This window comes from Stomoxys calcitrans, chromosome 1 (assembly GCF_963082655.1).
Source record: "Stomoxys calcitrans chromosome 1, idStoCalc2.1, whole genome shotgun sequence".
Lineage (NCBI taxonomy): Eukaryota > Metazoa > Arthropoda > Insecta > Diptera > Muscidae > Stomoxys > Stomoxys calcitrans.
The window spans coordinates 122810322-122836404 of record NC_081552.1 but is presented as its reverse complement, the minus strand read 5'-3'; the positions used below and the strand labels follow the sequence as shown (position 1 = coordinate 122836404).

Sequence of the window (26083 nt, the reverse complement as noted above, 5' to 3'; positions counted from 1 at the left end):
AATGTTGGATTTGAAGTTCAATTTCCTGTTCAGCAAAACTCTCAGGTATTCTGCGCTTTATGTAAATGGAACATTCTCTCCTCCAAAGAGACAGGTTCCACTGTAGGCAACTTGTACCTTCTGCTGAAATGAACTACTTCTTTCTCGCACGAACTTATACCGACTTTCGGTAGCCCACTTCGCTGTTGCACGTAGAGCTTCCTGAAGCATATCTCTTTGAGTGCTGGGAAACTTTCCCCTTATCGCAATTCCCACGTCATCAGCATACGCGACCACTTTTACGCATTTTTCTTCCAGAGACAATAATATATTGTTAATGGCTGTATTCCAAAGTAGAGGATACAGTACACCTCTTTGACGTGCTCCTTTGCAAACCCATCTTCTTATATCCACAGGTCCCAAGCCTGCCGCAATGTATCTTTTAGTAAGTAAATTATTAATAAATGTTACCTTTGTAAATTCCTTGACAACGAGAGAACCCTCTATGTTGCTGACTAGGTCGTGAAGGGCTGTTTCAGTGGATTTGCCTTTACTACAATATATGCATGCTGCTGCCGCGACAGGCGATTTCCAGGGATCTTTGCACTAAGATATGTTTCTATTAAAATCTCAAGGGTCTTCAGCATAAAGGACGAGAGACTAATAGGACGAAAATCTTTCGCCTTGGTGTGGTAGGGTTTTCCAGCTTTCGAAATGAAAATGACCTTCGTGTCCCTCCATCGCACAGGTATATATGACATTCCGATATATCTCCCTAAGGCAGGGAACCAGTCTATCAGACAGCTTGTAATTCAACCGGTGATACATGATCAGGACCTGGCGACTTAAAGGAGTCGAAACTTCTTATGGCCCAAAGGATTTTCGGCTCAGACACAATTTCCCTAATAACCTCCGACGAATGCATACCAGTGAGAACCTCATCTGGTTCGCATTTCCCGGGAAATGTGTATAAACGAGAAGTTCTAGTGTTTCCTCACTAGACATTGTCCATACATTCTCTGGCTTCAGAATATACCCCACCGTAATAGGCATCGAGGACAGAATCTTCCTTAGTCTAGAGGTCTCGGATGTATCCTCCACGTTGCTGCAGAATTCTACCCGGGATTTGTTCTGAGCCTTTCCCAGCTCGCCTTTATATTTTTTTAGGTCAGCCTTATAAATGTCTCAATAGTGTGGTGCTCTTGTGGCTTTTGCTCTGTTGATGAGTTTTCTGCAGTCCTTCCTTAAACCAACCAGCTTTGAGGACCACCATGGCGGTGGCTGTTTGCACTTTGGCTTGGTACTAGGGCATGCTGATACAAGAAAGTCATCCAGGGTCGTCGTGATCCGCTTGTCCACTATGTTTATATCCTCCGCAGTTTCTACTTCATTTTCTGGTCTAGAAGAGATAGACGTGCAGAATTTGTGCCGAAATTTATCTCAATCCGCCTTTCTTATGTTAAGCCGAGGGCCCACTTCTGCAGTATTTTCCCAGGCTGAAACTAATAAAACGATGGGCAGAGAAGCTGTGGCCATCCAGCACATCCCCGTCGCATATTCTTCCACTTATATCTTTCGATTCAAAGGCAAAATGTAGGTTCTAATGCCTGTTCCTGGTAATACAGGTTCGTTTTTCCCCTTTATTACAAATCGCCAAATTGCAACTTATAATATATTCGATAAGCAGCTCACTCCTTTCGTTGACATCCAAACTTCCCCATATCTGGTGATGTGCATTAGCATCACTTCCGGCTTCAACCAGCGACTTAAGGTTTGAAGGCGGTATCTCTGAATCGTGTGCCATATATAGAAAAGTCAGCCAGTAATGAGACTTGTTTATATCAAGGCTGGCTACTACTAAATCGTTGGTGCTTAGAGACGGATGGAGATAAACATTTAGACTACTCTTTGAAGAATATAGGCTCTGTGTCTACCCTTAAGTAGTTTAAATCCCGGAATTCTTAGTCCATGAACCATTCCTCCACACACCCTTGGTTTCTGGATTAGAACCACGTCAAATCCCCCAGCCATCAGGAGGACCTTTAGTGCCCCCGAAGCAGCCTTACGATGGTGAAGATTTATCTGTGAAAACCGGACCATAGTCAGGATTCACAACTTCCACCACTTCTGTGTTAGCCTCGCCTTCTGATTCCACCAGAAGTTCATCCTCACAGTATTCGTTAGATCTTGTCATGATGAGCATCCGTACGCATCCAGGGGTAGGTGAGAAGACTGTGGATCCTCAGGACACTGGACGCTTGCGGTGTAGACGATTCCTCCTTAAATGCTTCACTAGCTGCTGCTGTCGAAGTACTTTTTGAGTTCCGTGCTTCCTCGCTGGCGCAGTCCTTGAGCACAGTCTTACCGCATGACCCACCCACACAGGGCTTGTCGGATCCCGTTTCGATATCATCCAGTTCATTCTGTTTACTGCTATCCGCCAGACTTTAGCCATTTGGTCGATAGTTCCTCAGGCAAGTGTTCAGCAACAACTGCTGAGTCGTCTCCAGATTGCCCAACCCTACCGCTTCTATAGACCTTCAGTTTCAATTTGTTGCATTCGTAGGATACAACCCCTTCAAACTTGAGGTCTGCGAGACTGCCCGAGTTTAGTACCAATACTGCATGTCTCCGGTCACCATCAGCCTCATCCAATCTACCAATCTTTCAGTCGGTGGTTGAAAGATTGGGATCACATTCCCTTAGTCTTCCAAGTATGAATTCAGTATTTTTGGTATCCAAGCATGCGCAATTGGTCGAGAAGGAATATCATCCTTCTTGACTAAATCTAGTGCTGCACCAGTCCATGGACTTACCCACTCCAATTATTCCTAGGTATGCAGCCCTGTTCTTCTTCCTTCTCGACAACTGCCATCACCACACTATCCCTTGCGACATTAGCAAAGGTTCATGGACACATCTAACTATTGTTCGCCCTAGTTATTTTAGGCATGGGATGCCCTCCAGGTGACCGCAGCCTTTTGGCTGACTGCGGTGCAGTTTCCAAATCTAGACGTGTAGTCTTTAGGGTAGCCTGTACAGCAAATCCACGAGACCAATTTAGGGAGTCTCTCTCCCTATTATATCAACCGCTCCACTAGAAACAGACGCAGATCACCAACCGCCTAATGGATCCTCTATCGTAGCTATCCTTGAGTGGCTTTTCTTCCAAAAATAATGACCTATTACGAGTTACAGGAAAATTCTTACGGAGCAAAATAACACAAAACGTCCGCTCCACTCAACGGTTCAAACAAGAATATGTACCCTTAACCCATGCAAACAATTTTTTGCACATAACAATATTTGTAGCCTCCACAGAAAATTACTAAAAACTGCCCATTTTGAAACCATCTTTGCTTGAAAATGGTATTTTGGGGATTTTTGTAAAAAAAATTGTTAGGTGGCTATAAATATTGTTCCATGAGTTTAGAGTAAATATGGATTAAAAAAAAAAACATGTTTGGAGCTCGTGGGGGTTTTTCTAATTTATTAATAAAAAAAAATTGTCTAATTTGAAGTACATATAGGACCCATTTAATTTGATATATTTTGCTCAAACTTTACTTAAAACGCATCTACAATTTGCCCTCTTCACAATGAAGAAGAAAAAATTGAGGTATTAAGACAAGTTTTTTCAATAGAGACTAATCAATGAAAAAACTTTATTTGACCAAAAAATTTAAAAAATACACTTTTCTCAAACTTTTTGGCTTTCAAGCTGTATAACTTTTAACTAAAGAACCATATGTGCACAGTCTTTTGCCACAAATCCAAATCATGAATAAAAATTAAAATCGAGCTACAAATGTATTCGCAAATTGCAAAATACGAAGCCAATCTCGGCCAAAATTTCAATAAATAAATGTTTCAACCCGTATGTCCCCAAATCCAGTGGATATTGTACACCTCAAGCGGATTTTTAAGGGATTAAGGATTAGGGATTTATGGCACTATCCATTAGGGAGTTTCGAGCACTATCCAACAAAAAAAGACTTTTGAAAATCGGACTGCAAATGAGGATTTGGCAAAGGGACTTGAATTTAGCATTTTTTACTAGTTTTTTCGATTTTCTCCCATTGTGCATCGTCTCGTCATCTTCCCCACATGCTATCACTTGCTGCACCTTTTTGGTATACGTGAGCTCGCAGTTCTATGTATCCCATTATGAAACCGCAAGCTATACTGACCTCATTCTAACTTCCTTCCAGTAAAAGCCTCTCCATCTTACACTCTAAAACTGTTCGTGACCTTACCGTCCTGGTTGTTATTGCCCAGATGGACATTTTACTGTCCGTAAAGATGTTCAACCTCGACGTCCTTGCGTTAACATGACACCATCTCACGCATTCCATGATCGCCCAGATGGCGATGTTCAGGCAGCCGAAAACAGATCTCAGTCCCTGTGTCTCAATGTAGGGGCAAACTCTGTCCTCTAAATTAGATCCATCTATGTATTAGCATGAAATTCCAGATGACAATACCAAAGTTCCGTCAATCTAAGACTGTGTTCATGGCAGCAGTGCGTCGCACTAGACCTCAAGTTTCGTTTCATATAGCCGATCGGCCTCGATTATACCGCGATGGTGCAGCCTGCTCGTAGATCGTGCGACTTAACGCCTTTAGACTATTTTTTGTGGGGCTATGTTAAAGCTTATCTCTATACAGTTATTTATTTGTGAGATACTAAGCGGATGAACCATTTCGCAGTCACGGTCAACATTTGGATGAAACAATATTGAAACATTAAATTATATGGTCCGTACTATCGATTCAAATAAAGATTTCATGAATTTTTCTGTATTTTATGTGTTGTTTTTTAAGTTTCCTATAGCTCTTAAATAATCAACCTTTTATATGCTCTTAATAGATATTTTGTATTAGAAATGTGATAAAATTGAGTTCTGAAACTCAAACTAAAAAAAAAAAAAAAAAAATAATAGAAGTATACAATGTCTTAAACTTTTTAGCCACTTTTAGGGTACAGTCAATTTTTTACCATCTGAAAAAAGCAGAAAATGTTTGCGTTTTTAAAGAATTGCTGCTGTTGTTACACCAAAATAATTTGTTGCTTTTACTAAAAAAATTCTCTGAGTGTAGTTTTTTGCAATATTGTACTCATACCTTGAAAACCAAGATGCAACCTAGAATCTTAGATTACAAATTTAAGGAAATATTTATTCTGTGTACTGTAAACGAGAGCACAGCGGGTGTGCCGGGTGGTCGAATAACACTTAATATTGGTAATACCGCTACCTTTATTAATAGGATTAGGGAGGAGGCTTTAAATGTGACAATATGTTCGGAAAATCTAATTGATGAGGTTCAGGACTGGAGCGTGTCCATGGACCACTCTTTCGGACAATCGCTACATTAGGTTTAGAATAGCACGGTCAGTGCCGAACCCGACAAGCTTCCGGAATGAGGTGAAACCAACTGGACAAAATTCGGAAGACTACTCAGAGAAAGACTCTCACATGATACTTTGAATTGCCCAAGCACAGGAGACATTGACGACAATTTCAACAAGATAACGGCTGCAATTGTGGGGTCTTACATAGTTGTTCTCTTCGGGAAAGGCAATCCAATCCAAAGCCCAAGAAAAACCATGGATTACCGGACATATTCGCAACACTGGGAAAGAGGTCGTCAGACATTATAGCGGAGCACATCGTAAAAAAGGAAAACAATAATATTATCAGAATACAATAAGATTATCAGAGTGGGAAAACGTACCCACTGATTGTTTTATTGCGAAGAGGTCGATAGCGTAAATGACGCCGACAAGATGAAAAAGTTTCTCTAAAAATTCCAAGTCAAAACTGAATCGTTGGTAAACGTTATGGGAGTGAGAGCAAAGACAACGGAGGACATATTAAGACTTTTGATGAAAATCCATTTTGTACAAGATACGACGGCACTCGCGGAAATATCGGAATCTTGGAATAATGGCGTTGATCGAAGGCTTATCATTATAGAATTACCCGAATATTTCCAGCGTTATTACAGAAGCTGGCCGACCATCTGTTGCCCCATTTGGCCACTATTTCCACAGCGTGACTAGGACTTGCATATACTCCGAAAGTATGGCAAAAGGCAAGGGTGGTATTTATATCCAAGCTCGGCAAAGCACGACCTATAGAACTATGAGCCTTATGTCCTTTCTACTCAAAACCATAATAAAGAATAGGACATCTTATGAACTGTTGAAAGCAAACAGTATGTCTATGTAATCGGAAGGTCGGTGGAGACCACCCCGACCATGAACACATTTCGAACCGAACACTGATTTTGGTAATAAAATTCAATGATTTGCAAGCGTTGCTCGTTAGTAAGTCTATTCATGATAAAATGTCAAAGCATACTGAGCATCTTTCTCTTTGACACCATGTCTGAAATCCCACGTGATCTGTCAAATACTAATGCATGAAAATCCTAACCTCAAAAAAATCACCCTTTACATGAACAAACGCCATTCACTCTTTGTGTGGTTGTTTGTGTATTATGAAAGCATCAAAGTAAAAAGCACACGTAAATAAGAAAGAAAAAAAGAAAATAAATAATAATAATTTGTAAATCTGGATTATTTCACTTTTAGAATGTAGCAAAAAAAAAAAAAAAAAATCCAGAGTTTAAAATTATTCTTATTGGCCTCTACCAATTGTAGGCAGCAACATGAGGTTAAAATAGCGATGTACTAATTTTGCGCACATAGGTATTTGCTTATAAGGACGACATTTACCATAATTGAATGTTATTGCGATCAAACAAAACTCATTTTAAGGTGTAGACAAGTTTAAAACATTTATAGTCTGTTTGTGGATGTCGACCAATAATCCAGACGAACAAACAACAATTTCCGCCTGCACATACGTAAGTCAATGTTTTCATTTTCACTTGCTTACGATTTTGGGATTGACATTGGGGTGTTTTTTCGATTTCTCTTAATCTACTACCAGTTTGTATGTACGGTTGTGCAACTATGTTGTAATTTGTTTATTTTAGTCCCACACAAGTTCAAAACATTATTAACATAAACAAGTAAAAGCGTGCTAAGTTCAGCGCGGGCCGAATCTTATATACCCTCCACCATAGATCGCATTTGTCGAGTTCTTTTCCCGATATCTCCTTTTAGACAAACAAAGGATAAAAGAAAATAATTGATTCAATATTGGACCTATATTAAGTTATAGTCCGATTCGGACCATAATTGAACTGAATGTTGGAGACCATAGCAGAAATCATTACACAATTTCAGCCACTTCGAGTAAGAATTGCGCCCTCTAGGGGCTCAAGAAGTAAAATAGAGAGATCGGTTTATATGGGAGCTATATCAGGCTATAGACCGATTCGGACCATATTTAAAAAGTATGTTGAAGGTCATGGGAGAAGCTGTTGTACAAAATGTCAGCCAAATCGGATAAGAATTGCGCTCTCTAGTGCCTCAAGAAGTCAAGATTCAAGATCGGTTTCAGCCAAATCGGATAGGAATTGCGCCCTCTAGACGCTCAAGACCACAGTTAGGTTTATATGGCAGCTATATCAGGTTCTGGACCGATTTCAACCATACTCAGTACAATTGTTGGAAGTAGAAGAAATAAAACACCTCATGCAAAATTTCAGCCAATTTGGACAAGAATTGTGCCCTCTAGTGGCTTAAGAAGTCAAGAGCCATGATCGGTTTATATGGCGGCTATATCAAAACATGGACCGATATAGCCCATTTACAATCCCAACCGACCTACACTAATAAGAAGTATTTGTGCAAAATTTCAAGCGGCTAGCTTAACTCCTTCGAAAGTTAGCGAGCTTTCGACAGACAGACGAACGGACATGGCTAGATCAACTTAAAATGTCATGACGATCAAGTTTTGGGGTCTCAGACGAATATTTCAAGGAGTTACAAACAGAATGACGAACTTAGTATACCCCCATCCTATGGGTATACAAATTGTGATGCGTTTAATAAAAAACAAATGGAATCATTCATTAGTATACTTTTTTGGAGAGTGAGAAGGAACTTTGAGCTCCAAACAGTGTAGTGTTAATCGTTGTTACGAGAAGCTTAGCTGCGAGCTACCAGGCGTATCCACAGGTTGCGGATATTGGAGTGCTCCATACGGAGTAGCTGCAACTGCAGTCGCGGACAATCGGCGGCATCGAGTGAAGAGTCTCAGTGAGAAGCCGGACGGCACCGGTTCTTGCATAAATACTGAGGGCCAATGATGCTCGATATGATAAGGCGAGTTTTTGGTGCCTTTATATAACCATCGTGATCCCGCGGGGATCCCGGAACGAGCTTGACGAGGATCGCCACATACAGACTGTGGCTACAACAACAAAAACCTCGAGGCACAAAGGAACAATTTCAACTATTAAAGCTCTTAGAAACTCTAATTTGCAGAAGTACGCTAAAGAGATATATCTTTAGCGTACTTCTACAAATTGAAAGTTACAAGTGGCGGTGAAGATTCTCCATTATGCGTAGTGAGTTGCGAACGACTTTGCAAAAAAGACGATATCATTCTTGGAGCAGTAATTGAGAACTCAAACATATTTGTAAGTTTATTGCATAATGTTGGATGATGAACAGAATCAAAAGCTTTTGAATAGTCCAAGAGGAGAAGAACTGAGACATCGTTATTGTCAAGGTTCGATCGCAGTGACTCAAACACATCAATAAGGGCTGTTGTGCAGCTGTGAATAGGTCTAAATCTTGATTGTTCATCAGTCAATAACTTACGGTAATTTAAATACGCATATATTTGTTTATGCAGTAGTTTCTCAAACACTTTAGACAAAAAATGCAAAATGGCAATGGGTCTGAATTCGTTTAGACTCTTTTGAACAGGAATTATTTTTGCAAGCTTTCAGATGCTGTGAAAAGTACTTGTGGTGACAATAGAATTAAAAACATTTGTTAGAAGAAGTAGAAATTTGGGATTAATTTCATCATATCCAACTGCATTCGATTTGATTGACAATATGCAGCCCATAACATCAATTTCAGTCACGTGTTGAAAATTTAACTCACAATCGGAATAATTATTAACCGATCGGCTTAAACAAGTTCCCACAGCAACCATTGGAATTTTTACGAACGTTTCGGCTAAATTATTCACGTTAATTTCACTCTTAGTTGTAGACGTTTTCGAAATTCCACATATATGACGGATTTCATTCCAACTTTGCTTTCCTCCAACGGCCCTATTTAATTTGTTGCTGTAGTACTCCAGTTCAGCGTTATTTATATGTGGCACAACAGTTTTTCGACAATCTTGGTAAGACTTGTAAAGCGATGCGATTTTCTATCTTTTCCAGAGTTTATAGGCGTAATTTCGCTTTTCTATGACTATTTTTATTCTTTGACTAAACTAAGGTTTGGCTTGGTGGTTTACTGTTTTTGTTATCATTGCTTGCTTTCTGGATGAAACCATGTTTCAGAAACGCATCCATCCATTTTGTTGATTAGGCTCTGAGCGTTAATGTGACAGATATTTAGGTGTTAGCTTTGCGAGGACTCGTATCATAGTGAAATTTTCGTCTCTGGAACTGGAATCATCGCTACTCATAGATCGCAACATTATTAAAATTGAAATCAGCAAAACAGATGAACATTGTAACTTTATGATATACAGTAGATTTATGGGAAATAGTGATTGAAAAATAACATATTTTTAGTATTGATATAGTAGTAAGCTGATGTATTATAATTAGGAATAGCTCAGTTAAAATAGATGAAATAGTGAAAGTATTAATGTTCAGGAAAAAGCTCGTTAAGTTGTTCAGGAAACTCAATTAGTATTGTCTCGTCTTCATCAAATTTTCTTATGAAAATTAGCCCACGCATACTATATGCATTTTTCATTTTTATCTCGCGCTTCATCTCTAGTGCGGATTTTAAGATTCTATAATTGGGTGGCGTTAAATTCTCATGTATGTATGTGGGAACGTCGCTGTTGTACCCAAGTAAGGGATAATGTCAGAGGCTTTTTATTTTCTCTTTCACTTAAAATAGCATCTAATTTCACAAAAATAGCATCTTCAGATTCAAACACTTTAACTCTCCATATTTTCCTATCTTTTTTAGACGGTATATTGATTCTATGTTTGGAAATGCAATATTCAAATTGCAACAAAAGTATTTGAAAATTTCGAAGAGATTTTCGTTATCCTTTTCTGGTACACCAGTGATTCGGATACCACTGGCAACTACTGCATTTTCTTGAGCAAGTAGTTTTCTTTTCAGATCAGTAACTTCTTGGCTGATATTTGATAAATTTGAAAACTTTTCCTCCACTAGATCTATACGAGTCTTTAATGTAGTGAGTCTTTCGTTTTCCTTTATCAGTCTACTTAACGAATCAGTTAGTTTTTCAAATTGATTATCAATAATTTGTATGAATTTCAATGGGGATTCGACGGTAGCCAACTTTGGCGTATTTGAAGCGTGTTCATACCTTCTATTGTGAATAGACAAATTTAATCTTTGAGCGGTTGCTAGATCCATGATTTTTATTTAAATTTTTTAAAGATATCGTTTTTTTAAGTATTTTTGTTAACGTAGTCTTTATTTAATCAGTGTTCATACTGGGGTGTTCGCATTAGTATTCTTACTGGGGCAAGTCAGTGTTCCCTTAATATGGACAGTTGGTAACCGGAATATAATCAGTCAGCACTTAACCACTATTTTGCACGCCACGACCATCTGATACTGTTTACTTGTTTGCTTTATTTTTCGTTAAGTTTAGTGCCTTTTTCACACAGTTTGAGTGAAAAAATAATAAATATTTACTCGATTCAATAAGTATTAGTTTAATAAATTAGCAAATAATGAGCTAATGTCTCACTCACAACATTAATTGATAAAGCCTGTTTATGGAGGACAGTGCAACACAGGTTTGCGTGAAGTTCTATAAGCCACTTTTCTTTACAACCACATTAAAACTGTATATATTCGGGAGCGCCTTAGAAACACGTCCGTAAGCAATAAACACACACACTTAAGCCTTTTTGGTGTGAAAATCTTATTGATTCAAATGATAAAAACGTGTGAAATATATGGAATAATACTCCCTTTTAGCTTTCCAAAAAAATATATATTTTTTTTTTGGAAAATTCCGTCCAGAGATATCCAAACTGAGGTTTGCAAGCCCATTCTCGATTTCTATCACGAGCTCAGTCAACATCCATACATTGACGGATTCTGCTCCCTTAGGGCTTTCATTTGAAATCCAATTTTTTTTTTAAATCTCCTCCAGAAATGTCCAAAAATTGGCCTGCAAACTCTATGCAAATGTAGGTTTCCACTTTGAGGATGCATGTTTCCCCTTTAGCTTTCCAAACATATACAATTTTTTGGAAAATTCCTTAAAGAGATGTCCAAACTAAGGTTCGCATGCCCATTCAAAAAAAATTTAAATATCTTGACTTTTATAACGAGTTCAGTCAACATCAATACATTGGGGCATTCTGCTCTATTGGAGCTTTGATTTGAAGGCCACTTTTCTGTTTTAATCTCCTCCAGAACAAATGTAGGCCTTCATTTTCTGGATGTGTGTTTCGACTACAGAAAAGCTGAGCATATGGTAAAAAAATACTCCTCTATAGCTTTCCAAATATATAAAATTTTTGGGAAATTCCTTCCAGAGATGTCCAAAATGAGGTTCGCATGCCCATTAAAAAAAAAATAATATCTCGTTTTCTGTAACGAGTTCAGTCAACATCAACACATTTACGGATTCTGCACTCTTGGGGCTTCATTTGAGGGCTACGTTTCAGTTTTAGTCTCCTGCAGAAATATCCAAAATGTATCCTGTAAAGTATATACAAATGTAGGCCTCCATTTTGTGCGTTTATGTTTCAGCTACCGAAAAGCTGATTACATGGTGAGATAGTACTCCCCCTTACATTTTTATACATACCAAAATTTGAAAAAAATTATATATAATGATTAAAATTGTTTTTACTTTGGTGAATTCTGCTCCCTTTTCCGTTTAAAGCTTTTCTAGATATGCCCGAAAAACGCCTTTAAAGTCTTTTGACAAAATTGTATGTCAATTCGCAGCTGTACAAATGAAGTTATATGAGTGAAACTAACTGAAACGGATTCTTCGCTTTAAGCTTGCTTTGGATATGCCAAAATACGACCAAAATTCCCTGAGATGTATTGATTTTAATTTTGTGTTTCAATCTCACCCATTCCTGGCTTAAAACTTCTTTAACTAACAACTTTAACTTCATACACTTGTTTTTGGCGACTCTCAGGGGCTTAACTTTATATTTCAGATTAACAGATTCGTACGCTCCTATAAACAACTTTTCATTTGATCAGGCTACATTTTCTCTTAGAACAATTTTTTTCTGTAGCCGATATGCCCAATCCAGCAGCGCAATTTTTCTCAAATAGGCCTGAAATTTTGCACAATTGCTTTTGTTATAACCTACAACATCCGTTCTGAAAATGATCCAAATCCATCTGTAACCTGATATAGCTCCCATAAAAGCCGATCCCCGATGTATGTACTTTTGCCTTTATAAGGCGCAATTTTTTGGACATGATGTTTTATTATGACTTCCAACAACTGCTGAGTATGGTTCAAATCGGTCTATAAATTGATGTAGCTCCCATATAAGCCGATTTCCCAATTTAACTTCATTATTATTATTTACTAGCTGAACCGGCCCGCTGTACCTTCTTTTACTTCATATGGAACAAAATTGTCTTTGAATATGTATATTCGACAATTAAAGTGCCTTTAATGAAATACCCTGCTACGAAAATAGTATCGTTTGACAAACAGTTTCTTCTTCTCCTATTCTATCCGAAGATGGGGGCCGACCCTCCCCCTCACCCCAATTTTGAAAAACGCCAGATCTCGGAGATGGGTGCACCGATTTTAGCAAAATTTTGTATGCCGTCTTATGGTAACTCGACTATATCTGAGTGTATCTGATCAGATACACAAAATTGGTACAAAGCTTTGGGTTCAAATAACCTCACCCAAAAACCCATCCAAACGGACATGTTTGCCAATTGCGTCAATATCAATTGAAAGGTAATTGGAAGGAGAATACGAATCTGATATGAGAATTTGGTCCATAGTGTCTACTGGCACGTATGACCAAAATTACAAAATGGGTATAAAATAAAAGGTCTTTGGTAGTAGACTATGAATCTGGTATACAATCTTAAAACAATGAATCTGGGGACCTCCCAACCACTTAATACCCTTCAATACGACATATAGGTCGATCGGGTCAGTATGGGATTTAAAGGGAAGGTCTACGTCTGTAGAATTCGATCTGATCTCTGGTCTCACCCTAATTTTCAAAAACCCTAGATCTCGGAGATGAGTGCACCGATTTAAGCAAAATTTTGGTAACTGAAAAATTTATGATAACTCAAAAACACAAAATTGGTATAAAACAAAACTTTGGGTCCAATAATCTGGGGGGATGCCCCACCCAAATTGTATAAACATTTGACCCCAAGTGACGAGCGGTCCCTCGGGACAAAAAAGACAGCAATAAAAGGCCTGGTTGGGCATATAACAAATACATTTCCCAAATCAATTAATTTAAAAGAGTATTAATTTAAAATAGGGTGTAGCGAAGTGCACTGGGTAAGCTGTTTTATTTATAAAGCGAATCGGCAAAATTGGTAAATAAATGTGAGCTTTTACATGTATATAGTGAGAAATTATGACTTAGGCTCCTATTACACGATTTAACATGTCATATGTAATTTCAAAATTATCAACTCTGAAAGTTGTACACATCCTGTGACACGTAAATGACAAATGGATTTTGAAATAAATATGCTAAGTATTCGATTAAATCGATCTTTTATTTAATCGAGCATACTTTAGACACATGTCTATTAAAAAAAAAATACAATACATATAAGAATACAAGCCCATTAGACTAAAATTCGTATTGGACGTACATAAGACAAGTCTTATGAATACAGAAAGTGACAGCTAATATGACATATCTCATAGTGTAATTACAGCTTTAGTAACTGTTGAATCAGAAGATGAAGAACGTAAAAAAGCCTGAAGAAGTTGACTTGTTAGAAATTCAAAAGTAGAGTAACATAAATAGTTTCATAGTAAATGTTGCTTGTTGATTCAGTAGGAAAGTTTGGTAGTATAGCTTTTAAATACAAATAAAAAGAGTACAGATAGAAGAGTCTCCCTAAAAAAATTGAAAATTTGGCTGAAATCCCTTAAGTTAAGGCAACATTTTTTTCAGTAAGTTAAAACAGCAGATTTTCTTGGTTAACAATTCAGACATACATATTTTTTGTGAAATGCTTTAGTCAATATATCATATAATGTCACCAGCAAATTATACGAATATTAGGCTGTACATATTTATATAACAATGAATTGAACATTTTTGATTACTTGCAGGAAAAAATTGAATACATCTTTTTAGTTATATTTACCTCCGAATGTGCTATGAAAATTATTGCGTATGGATTTGTACTTCACCCAGGATCTTACCTTCGCAACGGATGGAACTTTTTGGATTTTTTTATCGTCGTAATTGGGTATGTCATAATGGAGATTAAGAGAAAATGTGGTAAATTTTCGCATTAATTTTTACTGTGTTTTAATAGTATGATATCTACGGCTTTATCTAATCTTGTCAAGGAGGGGTTTGATGTAAAAGCTTTAAGAGCGTTTCGTGTTTTACGACCTTTGAGATTGGTTTCTGGTGTTCCAAGTAAGTTTTTTATAATATATGTCCAAGGAACACATTTTATTAAATATTGTGATTTACCCTATAGGTTTGCAGGTTGTCTTGAATTCAATTTTGAAGGCAATGATTCCGCTGCTTCACATCGCTCTTTTGGTACTTTTTGTAATAATTATCTATGCTATTATTGGTTTGGAGCTGTTTTCGGGCAAACTTCATAAGACTTGTCGACATGCAAAAACTGGTGAATATCTGGATGATTTGGACGAACTTCACGCATGTGGCGTAGGTTTTAAATGCCCAAAAGGATATGAGTGCTTTGACGAGTGGGTTGGACCCAATCATGGCATAACGAATTTTGACAACTTTGGATTATCGATGTTAACAGTTTTTCAATGTATTACATTGGAAGGTTGGACAGACGTACTGTACAGTGTAAGTATTTAACTATTTGTCAATCAGTTATCCGATAAAGACAATCAATCATTGTGGTAACACAATAGTTTTTTAATTTTTGGGGATTTCTTAGTCAATTTTTATTTAAAAGGTTGTACTGTATCCAAAGAGAAAAAATAACTCCGGGGAAGTATAAACAACAAAACTTAGAAACGAAGCAGTTTATGAACAACGAGTTGTAGAGTCGGATTGAAGACATTATTTCATAAAATATTTGTGTAAAATCCTTGTTGAGAAAACAATTGAATTTTTAGTCTTTGGCATACGCATCAACCATGTGCACTACCACGTAGTGCAACTGACTCGCACGCCACTGTAGAATTTGCAATAGAATTTCGAATCGCCCGGCCGTATAAGATTGTTTTCTTCAAATTTAAAAGAAAGAAGAATATCTTAAATGATTTTTATACCCTCCACCATAAGATGGGGGGTATACTAATTTCGTCATTCTGATTGTAACTACTCGAAATATTCGTCTGAAACCCCATAAAGTATATATATACTTGATCGTCGTGAAATTTTAATGTCGATCTAGCCATGTCCGTCCGTCCGTCCGTCTGTCTGTCGAAAGCACGCTAACTTCCGAAGGAATAAAGCTAGCCGCTTGAAATTTTGCACAAATACTTCTTATTAGTGTAGGTCGGTTGGTATTGTAAATGGGCTATATCGGTCCATATTTTGATATAGCTGATAAACCGATCTTGGGTCTTGACTTCTTGAGCCTCTAGAGTGCGCAATTCTTATCCGATTGGGATGAAATTTTGCACGACGTGTTTTGTTATGATATCCAACAACTGTGCCAAGTATGGTTCAAATCTGTTCATAACCTGATATAGCTGCCATATAAACCGATCTGGGGTCTTGACTTCTTGAGCCTCTAGAGTGCGCAATTCTTATCCGATTGGAATGAAATTTTGCTCGACGTGTTTTGTTACGATATCCAACAATTGAGCCAAGTATGGTACAAATCGGTCCATAACCTGATATAGCTGTCATATAAACAGATCTGGGGACTTGACTTCTTGAGCTTCTAGAGGGCGCAATTCCTATCCGATTTGGCTGAAATTCCGCAAGACGTTTTTTATTGTTACTTTCAACAACTATGTCAAATAAAGTACAAGTCGGTTCATAACCTGATATAGCTGCCATATATACCGATCTGGGATCTTGACTTCTTCAGCCTCTAGAGGTCGCAATTATTATCCGATTTGCCTGAAATTTTGTGCGACGGATTCTCTCGTGACCATTAACATACGTGTTTATTATGGTCTGAATCGGTCTATAGGCCGATACAGCTCCCATATAAATTGATCCTCTATTTTACTTCTTGAGCCCCCAAAGGGCGCAATTCTTATTCGAATTGGCTGACATTTTACACAGGTCTCCAACATATAATTTAATTGTGGTCCAAACCGGACCATATCTTGATATCGCTCTAATAGCAGAGCAAATCTTTTCTTATATCCTTTTTTTTTTGCCTAAGAAGAGATGCTGGCAAAAGAACTCGACAAATGCGATCCATGGTGGAGGGTATATAAGATTCGGCCCGGCCGAACTTAGCACGCTTTTACTTGTTTTAAAGTAATGTTCCTCATATTGGCTTTTCTAAATTAAATTTCATCATTAATAAAGTATGATCTTTATCACTCTATCTCTTTGCAATGCATGCACTCAGAAAAATGCTTATCGTAACTATAAGTTAATTATATAGTGCAAGTTAGTTCATGATATTTATCCACTCATATTTAAAAATTCTTAATCAATTAATCATTTCGCATAGAGGCCTCGTGGAATATGTACGTAATGATGTAGTGTTCCAAAGACGACAACACCTGGACTTACAGGATCCTGAATTTAACTCCCTTTGGGTTAAATTCGGGATTAGATCACATATACTGCACTTCGGATATTTATATAGAAGTCCAAACTCAGAAAGGGAGGCTTCCTGAATGGCTTTGACGCCCTTTCTGAATCCATTACAAATATTTTGAAGGATTTTCCGGGCAGTGAAATCGTTTTAGCTGGGGATTTCAATGTCCACAACTCCTCCTGGCTTTCCCATTCGAGTCATACTACTCCTGAGGGCCAATACGTTGAGCTTTTCGCTGCGCACAATGGTTCGGCGCAACTAATGAACGAACCCACACATATCTCATGTGTCCAAGGGTACCAAAATAATACTCTTGACCTTTCTTTAACTTCACACCTCACACCCTGAAAAGTATGAAGTAAATACTCTTGCACTTCTTGGTAACTTCGATCTGCATTGTTTCAGCATCTTTTTCGTATTCTGCTCTTCGTACTGCTTCTTCTCTTGTCCCGAAGCGATCGATATTTTTATACGAAAAAGCACGTTGGGCTGAGCTCAATGGACTCTTTAAGTATTTTAATTGGAAACTATGTTTTCTAGATGACGATATAAATGCTACTGCTGAAATGATTGAGAAGACAATTTTAAATGGAATGAGGACATTTATTCCAGTTAAGACAATTACGGCTAAATCAGACGACAAAAGTTGGTTTAACCAGACATGCAGACATGCCGTCAGATCAAAATAGGTGGCATTCAGAAACTGGTGCTTGGATAAAAACGCCAATACTGAACTGCTGCGCAAACAGGCAAGATCATCATGTGCCAATGTGCTTAGACGCGAAAAATTTCTTTACGAACAACATCTGCGTACTAAGGATCTTGCTTCTACATGAGGAAGTAAGAGCTTTTGGTCGTTCGTGAAAAGGGTAAAGGGTAGTTCTTCATCTATTCCAACTCTTGTTACAGATGATCTAACGTTCACTGATAAGGCTAACCTGTTGGCTGATATATTTTCGGGGAACTCAGGTCAATTGCGATATGCTTCGCTCTCTCCAAGGTCATGGAGAGCATGGTTTATCACCATCTTGTGAAGTATTTAGAGTCTAATGGCATTTTTAGCGACCAACAGTATGGGTTCCGCAGAAATCGCTCGACGGGCGACCTCATGGCACATCAGTCGGAACGTTGGAGTCGCTCAATCCACAAGTTTAGTGAGAGTAAGGTTGTGGCTCTGGATCTCCAAGGCATTTGATAGGGTCTGGCACGGTGCACTACTATCAAAGCTTGTCGCATTTGGTGTCGGTAATGGCTTCGTTCGATTTATTTCGAGCTTTCTCAGAGATCGCACTTTCGAGTCGTTAGAGACGGGTTCCCATCCAATGAGCACAAATTGACCGCAGGTGTACCCAATGGCTCTGTTCTTCTTTGCTTCTCTTTTTCTAATTTTCATCAACGATTTGTAGCGGATGACAGTAATCTCTGCCATTCGTACTCATTCGACCATAGGCTTAGTCTTCGAGAGATTGAGGACAAGAGGCGGGTTATGGACGATACACTCTGCCAGGATTTGCTGGCCATTTCTGAGTGCGGTCGAATGAATCGAGTAGATTTTAATGCACGGAAGACTCAGTGCTGCTTGTTGTCACACAAACGATTCGCTGACCTATTACGATCATCTTTGTCTATCAACGGTGTAGATGTTGAGCAATCAGAAGCTGTTGATGTTCTGGGCATGAAAGTACAAAGTGATTTCCTTTGGTCTAAACATGTATTTGAAGTATTTAAAGAAGCATTCAAGTGTGTACGAATTACTTCACTCCGTCTGGTCTTCTTAACATCTACACCACTTTCATAAGGCCGAAAATGGAGTACAACTCACATGTATGGGCTGGAGCTTCAAAATTATCCCTGGAGCTACTGGACCATGTACAGAGGAGAGCGATGACGTTGATTGGGGACAGTGGGTTATCCAACTCTATTGCCTCCCTTCATCATCGTCGCAATGTGGGTTGTTTGGCGCTGTTCTATCGGTACTTTCATGCTGTGTGTTCGTCTGATATTACTCTTTTTATACCCTCCACCATAAGATGCGGGGTATACTAATTTCGTCATTCTGTTTGTAACTACTCGAAATATTCGTCTGAGACCCCATAAAGTATATATATTCTTGATCGTCGCGACATTTTATGTCGATCTAGCCATGTCCGTCCGTCTGTCGGTCCGTCCGTCCGTCCGTCCGTCCGTCCGTCTGTCTGTCGAAAGCACGCTAACTTCCGAAGGAGTAAAGCTAGCCGCTTGAAATTTTGCACAAATACTTTTTATTAGTGTAGATCGGTTGGTATTGTAAATGGGCCATATCGGTCCATGTTTTGATATAGCTGCCATATAAACCGATCTTGGGTCTTGCCTTCTTGAGCCTCTAGCGTGCGTAATTCTTATCCGATCGGAATGAAATTTTGCACGACGTGTTTTGTTATGATATCCAACAACTGTGCCAAGTACGGTTTAAATCGGTCCATAACCTGATATAGCTGCCATATAAACCGATCTTGGGTCTTGACTTCTTGAGCCTCTAGCGTGCGCAATTCTTATCCGATCAGAATGAAATTTTGCACGACGTGGTTTGTTATGATATCCAACAAGTGTGCCAAGTATGGTTCAAATCGGTCCATAACCTGATATAGCTGCCATATAAACCGATCTTGGGTCTTGACTTCTTGAGCCTCTAGAGTGCGCAATTCTTATCCGATTGGAATGGAATTTCGCACGACGTGTTTTGTTATGATACCCAACAACTGTGCCAAGTATGGTTTAAATCGGTTCATAACCTGATTTAGCTGCCATATAAACCGATCTTGGGTCTTGACTTCTTGAGCCTCTAGAGGGCACAATCCTTATCCGATTTGTATGAGTTTTTGCACGAAGTATTTCGTCATGAAATCCAACAACTGTGCCAAGTATGGTTGAAATCGGTCCATAACATGATATAGCTGTCAAATAAACAGATCTGTGGAATTGACTTCTTGAGCTTCTAGAGGTCGCAATTCCTATCCGATTTGGCTGAAATTTTGCTTGACGTATTTTATTTTTACTTTCAACAACTGTGTCAAATAAGGTTCAAATCGGTTCATAACCTGATATAGCTGCCATATAAACCGATCTGGGATCTTGACTTCTTGACCCCTAGAGGTCGCAATTATTATCCGATATGCCTGAAATTTTGTACGACGGATCCTCTTATGACCATCAACAAACGTGTTTATTATGTTCTGAATGGGTCTATAGCCCGATACAGATCCCATATAAATCGTTCTCTCTATTTTACTTCGTGAGCCCCAATGGGCGCAATTTTTATACGAATTGGCTGAAATTTTACACAGGTCTCCAACATATAATTTAATTGTGGTCCGAACCGGACCATATCTTGATATCGTTTTAATAGCAGAGCAACTCTTTTCTTATATCCTTTTTAGCCTAAGAAGAGATGCCGGGAAAACAACTCGACAAATGCGATCCATGGTGGAGGGTATATAAGATTCGGCCCGGCCGAACTTAGCACGCTTTTACTTGTTATTCCTGATTATTGCATTATAGAGAGAATTCTTATTTCGCCCGAACCATTCGTATGTGGAAACGGCTTCCGGCTTATGTTTTTCCCACCCACTTTGACATCCAAAGATTTAAGACAAATGTCAATAAGCACTACATCCTATCATCAAATTTATTACTAAATGAACTATTTAAGAAATTTGTATTTTTAGTTCAATTTAACTAAACCGTTCATTTTAATTTCCATTTCTTGAGTTCACAAATACTTGCCCAAAACTAAGAACAATTTAATAAACTTAATTTTATTGGTGAGACATTGTGTCTAAAAATAGAACATGCCAAATAAAAAAGCATGAACATCTTTGATGAAATAGAGTTAGAAAATGTTTTGCTTTGTGTTGTTAGCAAAGGGGAAAATAGTGTCAGATTCAAACAACAGTGATGGGGATGAATGTGTAGAGCGTCTGCTTTCTAAACAGAAAGAAGGTTAAACTCTCATCTGCTGCAAAAATAAAGTTTTATTTAATTTAAAATTGCAATCTCCATATAAAATTTGTATTCTTCAGTCTAGCTGAGCAATTAAGAGCATGGGTGGTGAGAGAAATGCGAAACAAAATGTGTTGTATAATAAAGATATGTCCACCTTACTCTAATGTGGACCCCCCAAAGAGTTTGGAATTAGCGATTTGTTTCAACAGCTTTCATTTCAGTTTCAATGCCTGTAAGTTCATATATTACTTGTTGAAAGTAATATATGAAAGGATATTAATGAAAGGATAAGTATATTGAAAGGATATTAATCCGTCCCATGCCACTATGGACATACACATAAGCCAGTAATCGGCTTGTTGTGCACTCTATATACTAAACTGTGACCTGCGCTTTCATTCCTCCGTAGGGTTGATATCCTATTCTGCTTACGGATATTCGCAGAAATTTTTAATTGTTCCATCAGCGGCATTTGACAGCAATTAAATGTTTTGATTTCCTTACAAAAAACATGTTTTTTATCTGCACTTATTGTTTTCTCTAATTAATTTATTTTTTCGCTAATAAATAAAGAACAAGTAAAAGCGTGCTAAGTTCGGCCGGGCCATGGATCGCATTTGTCGAGTTCGTTTCCCGATATCTCTTTTTAGGCAAACATATGATAAAAGGAAAGAATTGCTATGATATTGGAGCTATAATATGAAGTTATCGTCCGATTCGGACCACAATTGAACTGAATGTTGGAGACCATAGTTGAAGTCGTTGTGTAAAATTTCAGCCAATTCGAATAACAAATGCGCCCTTAAGGGGCTCAAGAAGTAAAACAGGAATATCGGTTTATATGGGAGCTGTATCAGGCTATAGACCGATTCAGACCGTAACTGACATGTGTGTTGAAGTTGTATAAAAAGTCGTTGTACAAAATTTCAGCCAAATCGGATAATAATTACGACCTCTAGATGCTCAAGAAGTCAAGATACCAGATTGGCAGCTATATCAGGTTATGGGCCAATTAAAACAGTTGTTGGAAGTCATAACAAAACACATCATGCAAAATTTCAGCCAAATCGGATAAGAATTGTGATCTTTAGAGGCCCAAGAAACCAAGATCAGCTTATATGACGGTTATATCAGGTATTGGCCGATCTAAATAGTACTCAGCACAGTTTTTGAAAGTCATAACAAAACACCTCATGCAAAATGTCATCCAAATCGGATTAGAATTGCGTCCTATAGAGGCAGTAGTAGCCAAGACCCCAGATCGATTTATATGACAGCTACATCATGTTATGAACCGATTTGAACCACATTTAACATAGTTGTTGGAAATCATAACAAAACACCTCATGCAAAATTTCAGCCAAATCGGATAAGAATTGCACCCTCTAGGGACTTAAGGAGTCAAGATCGGTTTATAGTGCAGCTACATAAAAACGAACTTCGAAAGTTGCGTGCAATCGACAGACAGACGGACGGATGGACATGGCTAGATCGACTTAAAATGACATGACGATCAAGAATATATATACGTTATGGGGTCTCAGAGGAATATTTCGAGAAGTTGCAAACAGAATGACGAAATTAGTATACCCCCATCCTATGGTGGAGGGTATAAAAACGAACCATTAAAGCCAATAAAACATAAACAAATGATACAGGCAATGGTTTCAAGTGTTGCCACATTCATTTTTTGCCATTTTCCTCACAGAATACTCAGTTTTACCCTGCTTTGGCACGGCACCCAAACGATACGGATCGTGCCATCCTCAGAGAAGGCATTAATCTCCTTCTTACACTCCTAGACTCTTCGTGACCTTACCGCCTTGGTTGTTATCGCCCTGATGGTCAGTTTATTGCCCGACGTCCTCGTGTGAAAACCACACACCTCACGCATTCCGTGAAATTTTGCACAGATCCTTTTTGATAGAGCAGTTCATTGAAAATTGTCTATGAGCCGCATCCATGTTTATTTAAGTATAGATCTCATAGGCTTATATGTTACGATTTTACTTCTTGATTTATACATTTTTAACTTTTTTAGAAATAGGAAAAATTGGGCATTTAACGCAAAATTATGACTTCCAATACGTTTAATAACTAGGTTAGGTTTAAGTAGCGGTCTGGCATCAGACTCACTTAGACGTTTTCGTCCATTGTAATACCACAGGAACAGCAGAAGGAAAATGCCTTAAATCCGAATAACTTGCGAATGTTCAAATCCCCTAAATCAGACAGATTCTTAAAGAAATGAGAACCTAAAGTGGAACTCCTTCTGACTGCTAGTGCGGGATACACAAACAGAAGGTGTTCTTATGTCTCTTCTCCTGCGATGTCCTCACAGCTTCTGCAAAAGTCATTGCTGGCAACCTTCAGTCTGTCAGCATGTTATCCGATTAGACAACGACCTGTTATGACGGACTCAATGACTGAGACGTCTGTTCTAGCCAGTGACAGCAAAGCGATAGACCTCTGCAAGTCTAGATTAGGCCACACAGTTTTGGAATGCTCACAGCCCCTCTTTGTGACCATTGTCTTGGGGGCCTAGTCCTGAAAACTTAGCTAACATGAGGCATACCCACAGATTCCAGTATCCCTGGAATGTGTAGGGCTGTTCCTAGTCTCGCAAGCTCGTCCGCTTTACAATCGCCTGGGAAATCTCTGTGGCTTGGCATCCAGAACAGGTGAATTTTGAACTTTTCAGCCATCTCGGTGAGAGATCTGCGACAGTCGAGGGCGGTTTTGTGTTCAGAAATAAGTTCTCCAGGGATTTAATGGCTGCCTGGCTGTCTGAGAAGAATTATTTAAATTTTGTTTCCATATAAAACCTAGTCAGTCTTTAATTTTGCATACCTATTGAAATATTGAATAGAACCTTGTAAGATTTTCTCACGATAGGACCTAAATTGTGGCTACTACAGAATAAAAGATGTATATGGGAGCTATATCTAAATCTGACTGACTTTGATCATGCGTACTAGGACTTCAAATAAAACAACTCACACTGAACTAAAATTGCAGCTTCTATGGCCTTAAAAGGCCATATTGGATGAAATATATACATGGGATCTATATCTAAATTTGATTAGATTTTTATAAATTTTTGCAAATATCGTGCTAAATTTTGTAAAGATTGGACCAAAATTATGGCTACTAAAGCCTTCAAAGATCATATCGGATATATTTGTTTATTTTAAATTCGCACACGTATTGGAACTTCAAATAAAACATGTCTTGCAAATTTTTGTAAAAATCAGACCATAGCTGTAGCAACTTCGGCCTTCAAAAGCCATATCGAATGTAATATATGATCAGTTTTCAATGAAATTTTGCTAACGTATTGCGATGTCAAATAAAACATCTCATGCAATAAATTTTGTAAAGATCGGACCAAAATTGTGTCTACTAAAGCCTTACAAGGCCATATCGGATGAAGAATGTTTGTCGGATGATATGTCATGCAAATTTTTATAAAGTTTGGGTCATAGTTGTGCCGACTACGGCCTTCAAAGACCACCTTAGATAGACGATATATATGGGAGCTCTACTTAAATCTGATCCGTTCGTCCCTGGACCAAAAAAGAGACTTCTGCAAAATATCATGACAGTCGGACTATAAAAGCGACCTGTACTTTGATTACAAGAATACATGAACAGACAGACGGACATAGCTAAACCGAATCATTGATTGTAAGCCGATCGGTATACTTATCAATGGGTCTGCCTCGCCTCCTTCTTAGCGTTGCAAACAAATACACAAAGTTATAATACCCAGTACCACAGTGGTGGTGTAGGGTATGATAATTTATATATACAGATACGGAAATTGTATGAGGCGTAAATGAAGCAAATACCTTTACACATTGATCTTTTATTGACTTTGGTTTGTAGCCTCATTTTCAAAAAAGTTGTTATTCGCCGTAGTAGGTTGGTAATGCATAAGTGGCAGTCTGTCATCAGACTTAGACGTTTTCAGACACTTAGACGTTTTCGTCCATTGTGATACCACAACAACATACGTATGTCATACTAAATCAGAAAAGTTCTCAAAGAAATGGGAACCTAAAGCGGAACACCTTCTGACTGTCAATGCGGGATACACACACAGGAGATGTTCAATAGTCTCTTCTTCCTCTACGTCCTCACAGCTTCTGTAGAAGTGGTTACTGGCAACCGTCCGTCTGCCAATATGTTTTTCGATCAGATAGTGTAATAGTAAGTAAATTATTAACAAACTTTCTTACGGTAGTATTAATGCCTAGAACCTCAACTCCTTCATGATTGATTATTCCTTGACAGCTAGAGAACCCTCTATGTAACCAACTAGGTCGTGAAGAGCTGTTGCAGTGGATTTGTCTTTACAATATGCATGTTGCAGCTAAGACAGGCGATCTTTGCCCTAAGATATGATTCTATCAACCTCTCAAGAGTATTCAGTATAAAGGATGACAGACTAATCTGACGAAAATATTTCGCCTTCGTGTGGTAAGGAACATGGTCAGAGTTAAGTCGGTACGGATGAGTTCTTAGTTGTGAAACCTCTAAACCTGAGAGTCATTCAGGGCCTTCGTAATCCGCTTTACCAATGTGTCTATATCCTCCGCAGTTTCCACTTCCCTTTCTTTTCTACAATGGATTCTCTTCGCATTCTCTTTGCAACTACTCGAAATATTCGTGTGAGACCCCATAAAGTATATATATTATTGTTATTCGCTCCACCATAGGATGCGGGGTATATTAATTTCGTCATTCTGTTTGTAACTACTCGAAATATTCGGAGACCCCATAAAATATATATATTCTTGATCGTCGCGACATTTTATGTCGATCTGTCCATCCGTCTGTCTGTCGAAAGCATGCTAACTTTCGAAGGAGTAAAGCTATGTGCTTGAAATTTTGCACAAATCCTTTTTATTAGTGTAGGTCGGTTGGTATTGTAAATGGGCCATATCGGTCCATGTTTTGATATAGCTGCCATATAAACCGATCATGGGTCTTGACTTCTTGAGCCTCTAGAGGAAGCAATTCTTATCCGTTTCGAAAAAAATTTTGCACGACGTGTTTTGTTATGATATCCAACAACTGCGCCAAGTA

The 26083-nt window shown here is 38.3% G+C and overlaps 1 protein-coding gene across 6 annotated transcripts in view; it reads left to right on the top strand.

The window, feature by feature from the left end:
• Positions 1-26083, top strand: part of LOC106091696 (muscle calcium channel subunit alpha-1) — a 479054-nt gene that overhangs the window by 110596 nt on the left and 342375 nt on the right. For all 6 annotated transcript variants that reach the window (XM_059370822.1, XM_059370821.1, XM_059370825.1 and 3 more), the window contains 3 exons: positions 14397-14536; positions 14606-14712; positions 14777-15120. In XM_059370822.1, coding sequence (XP_059226805.1) covers positions 14397-14536; positions 14606-14712; positions 14777-15120 — 591 coding nt within the window. The remainder of the gene's footprint in view (positions 1-14396; positions 14537-14605; positions 14713-14776; positions 15121-26083) is intronic.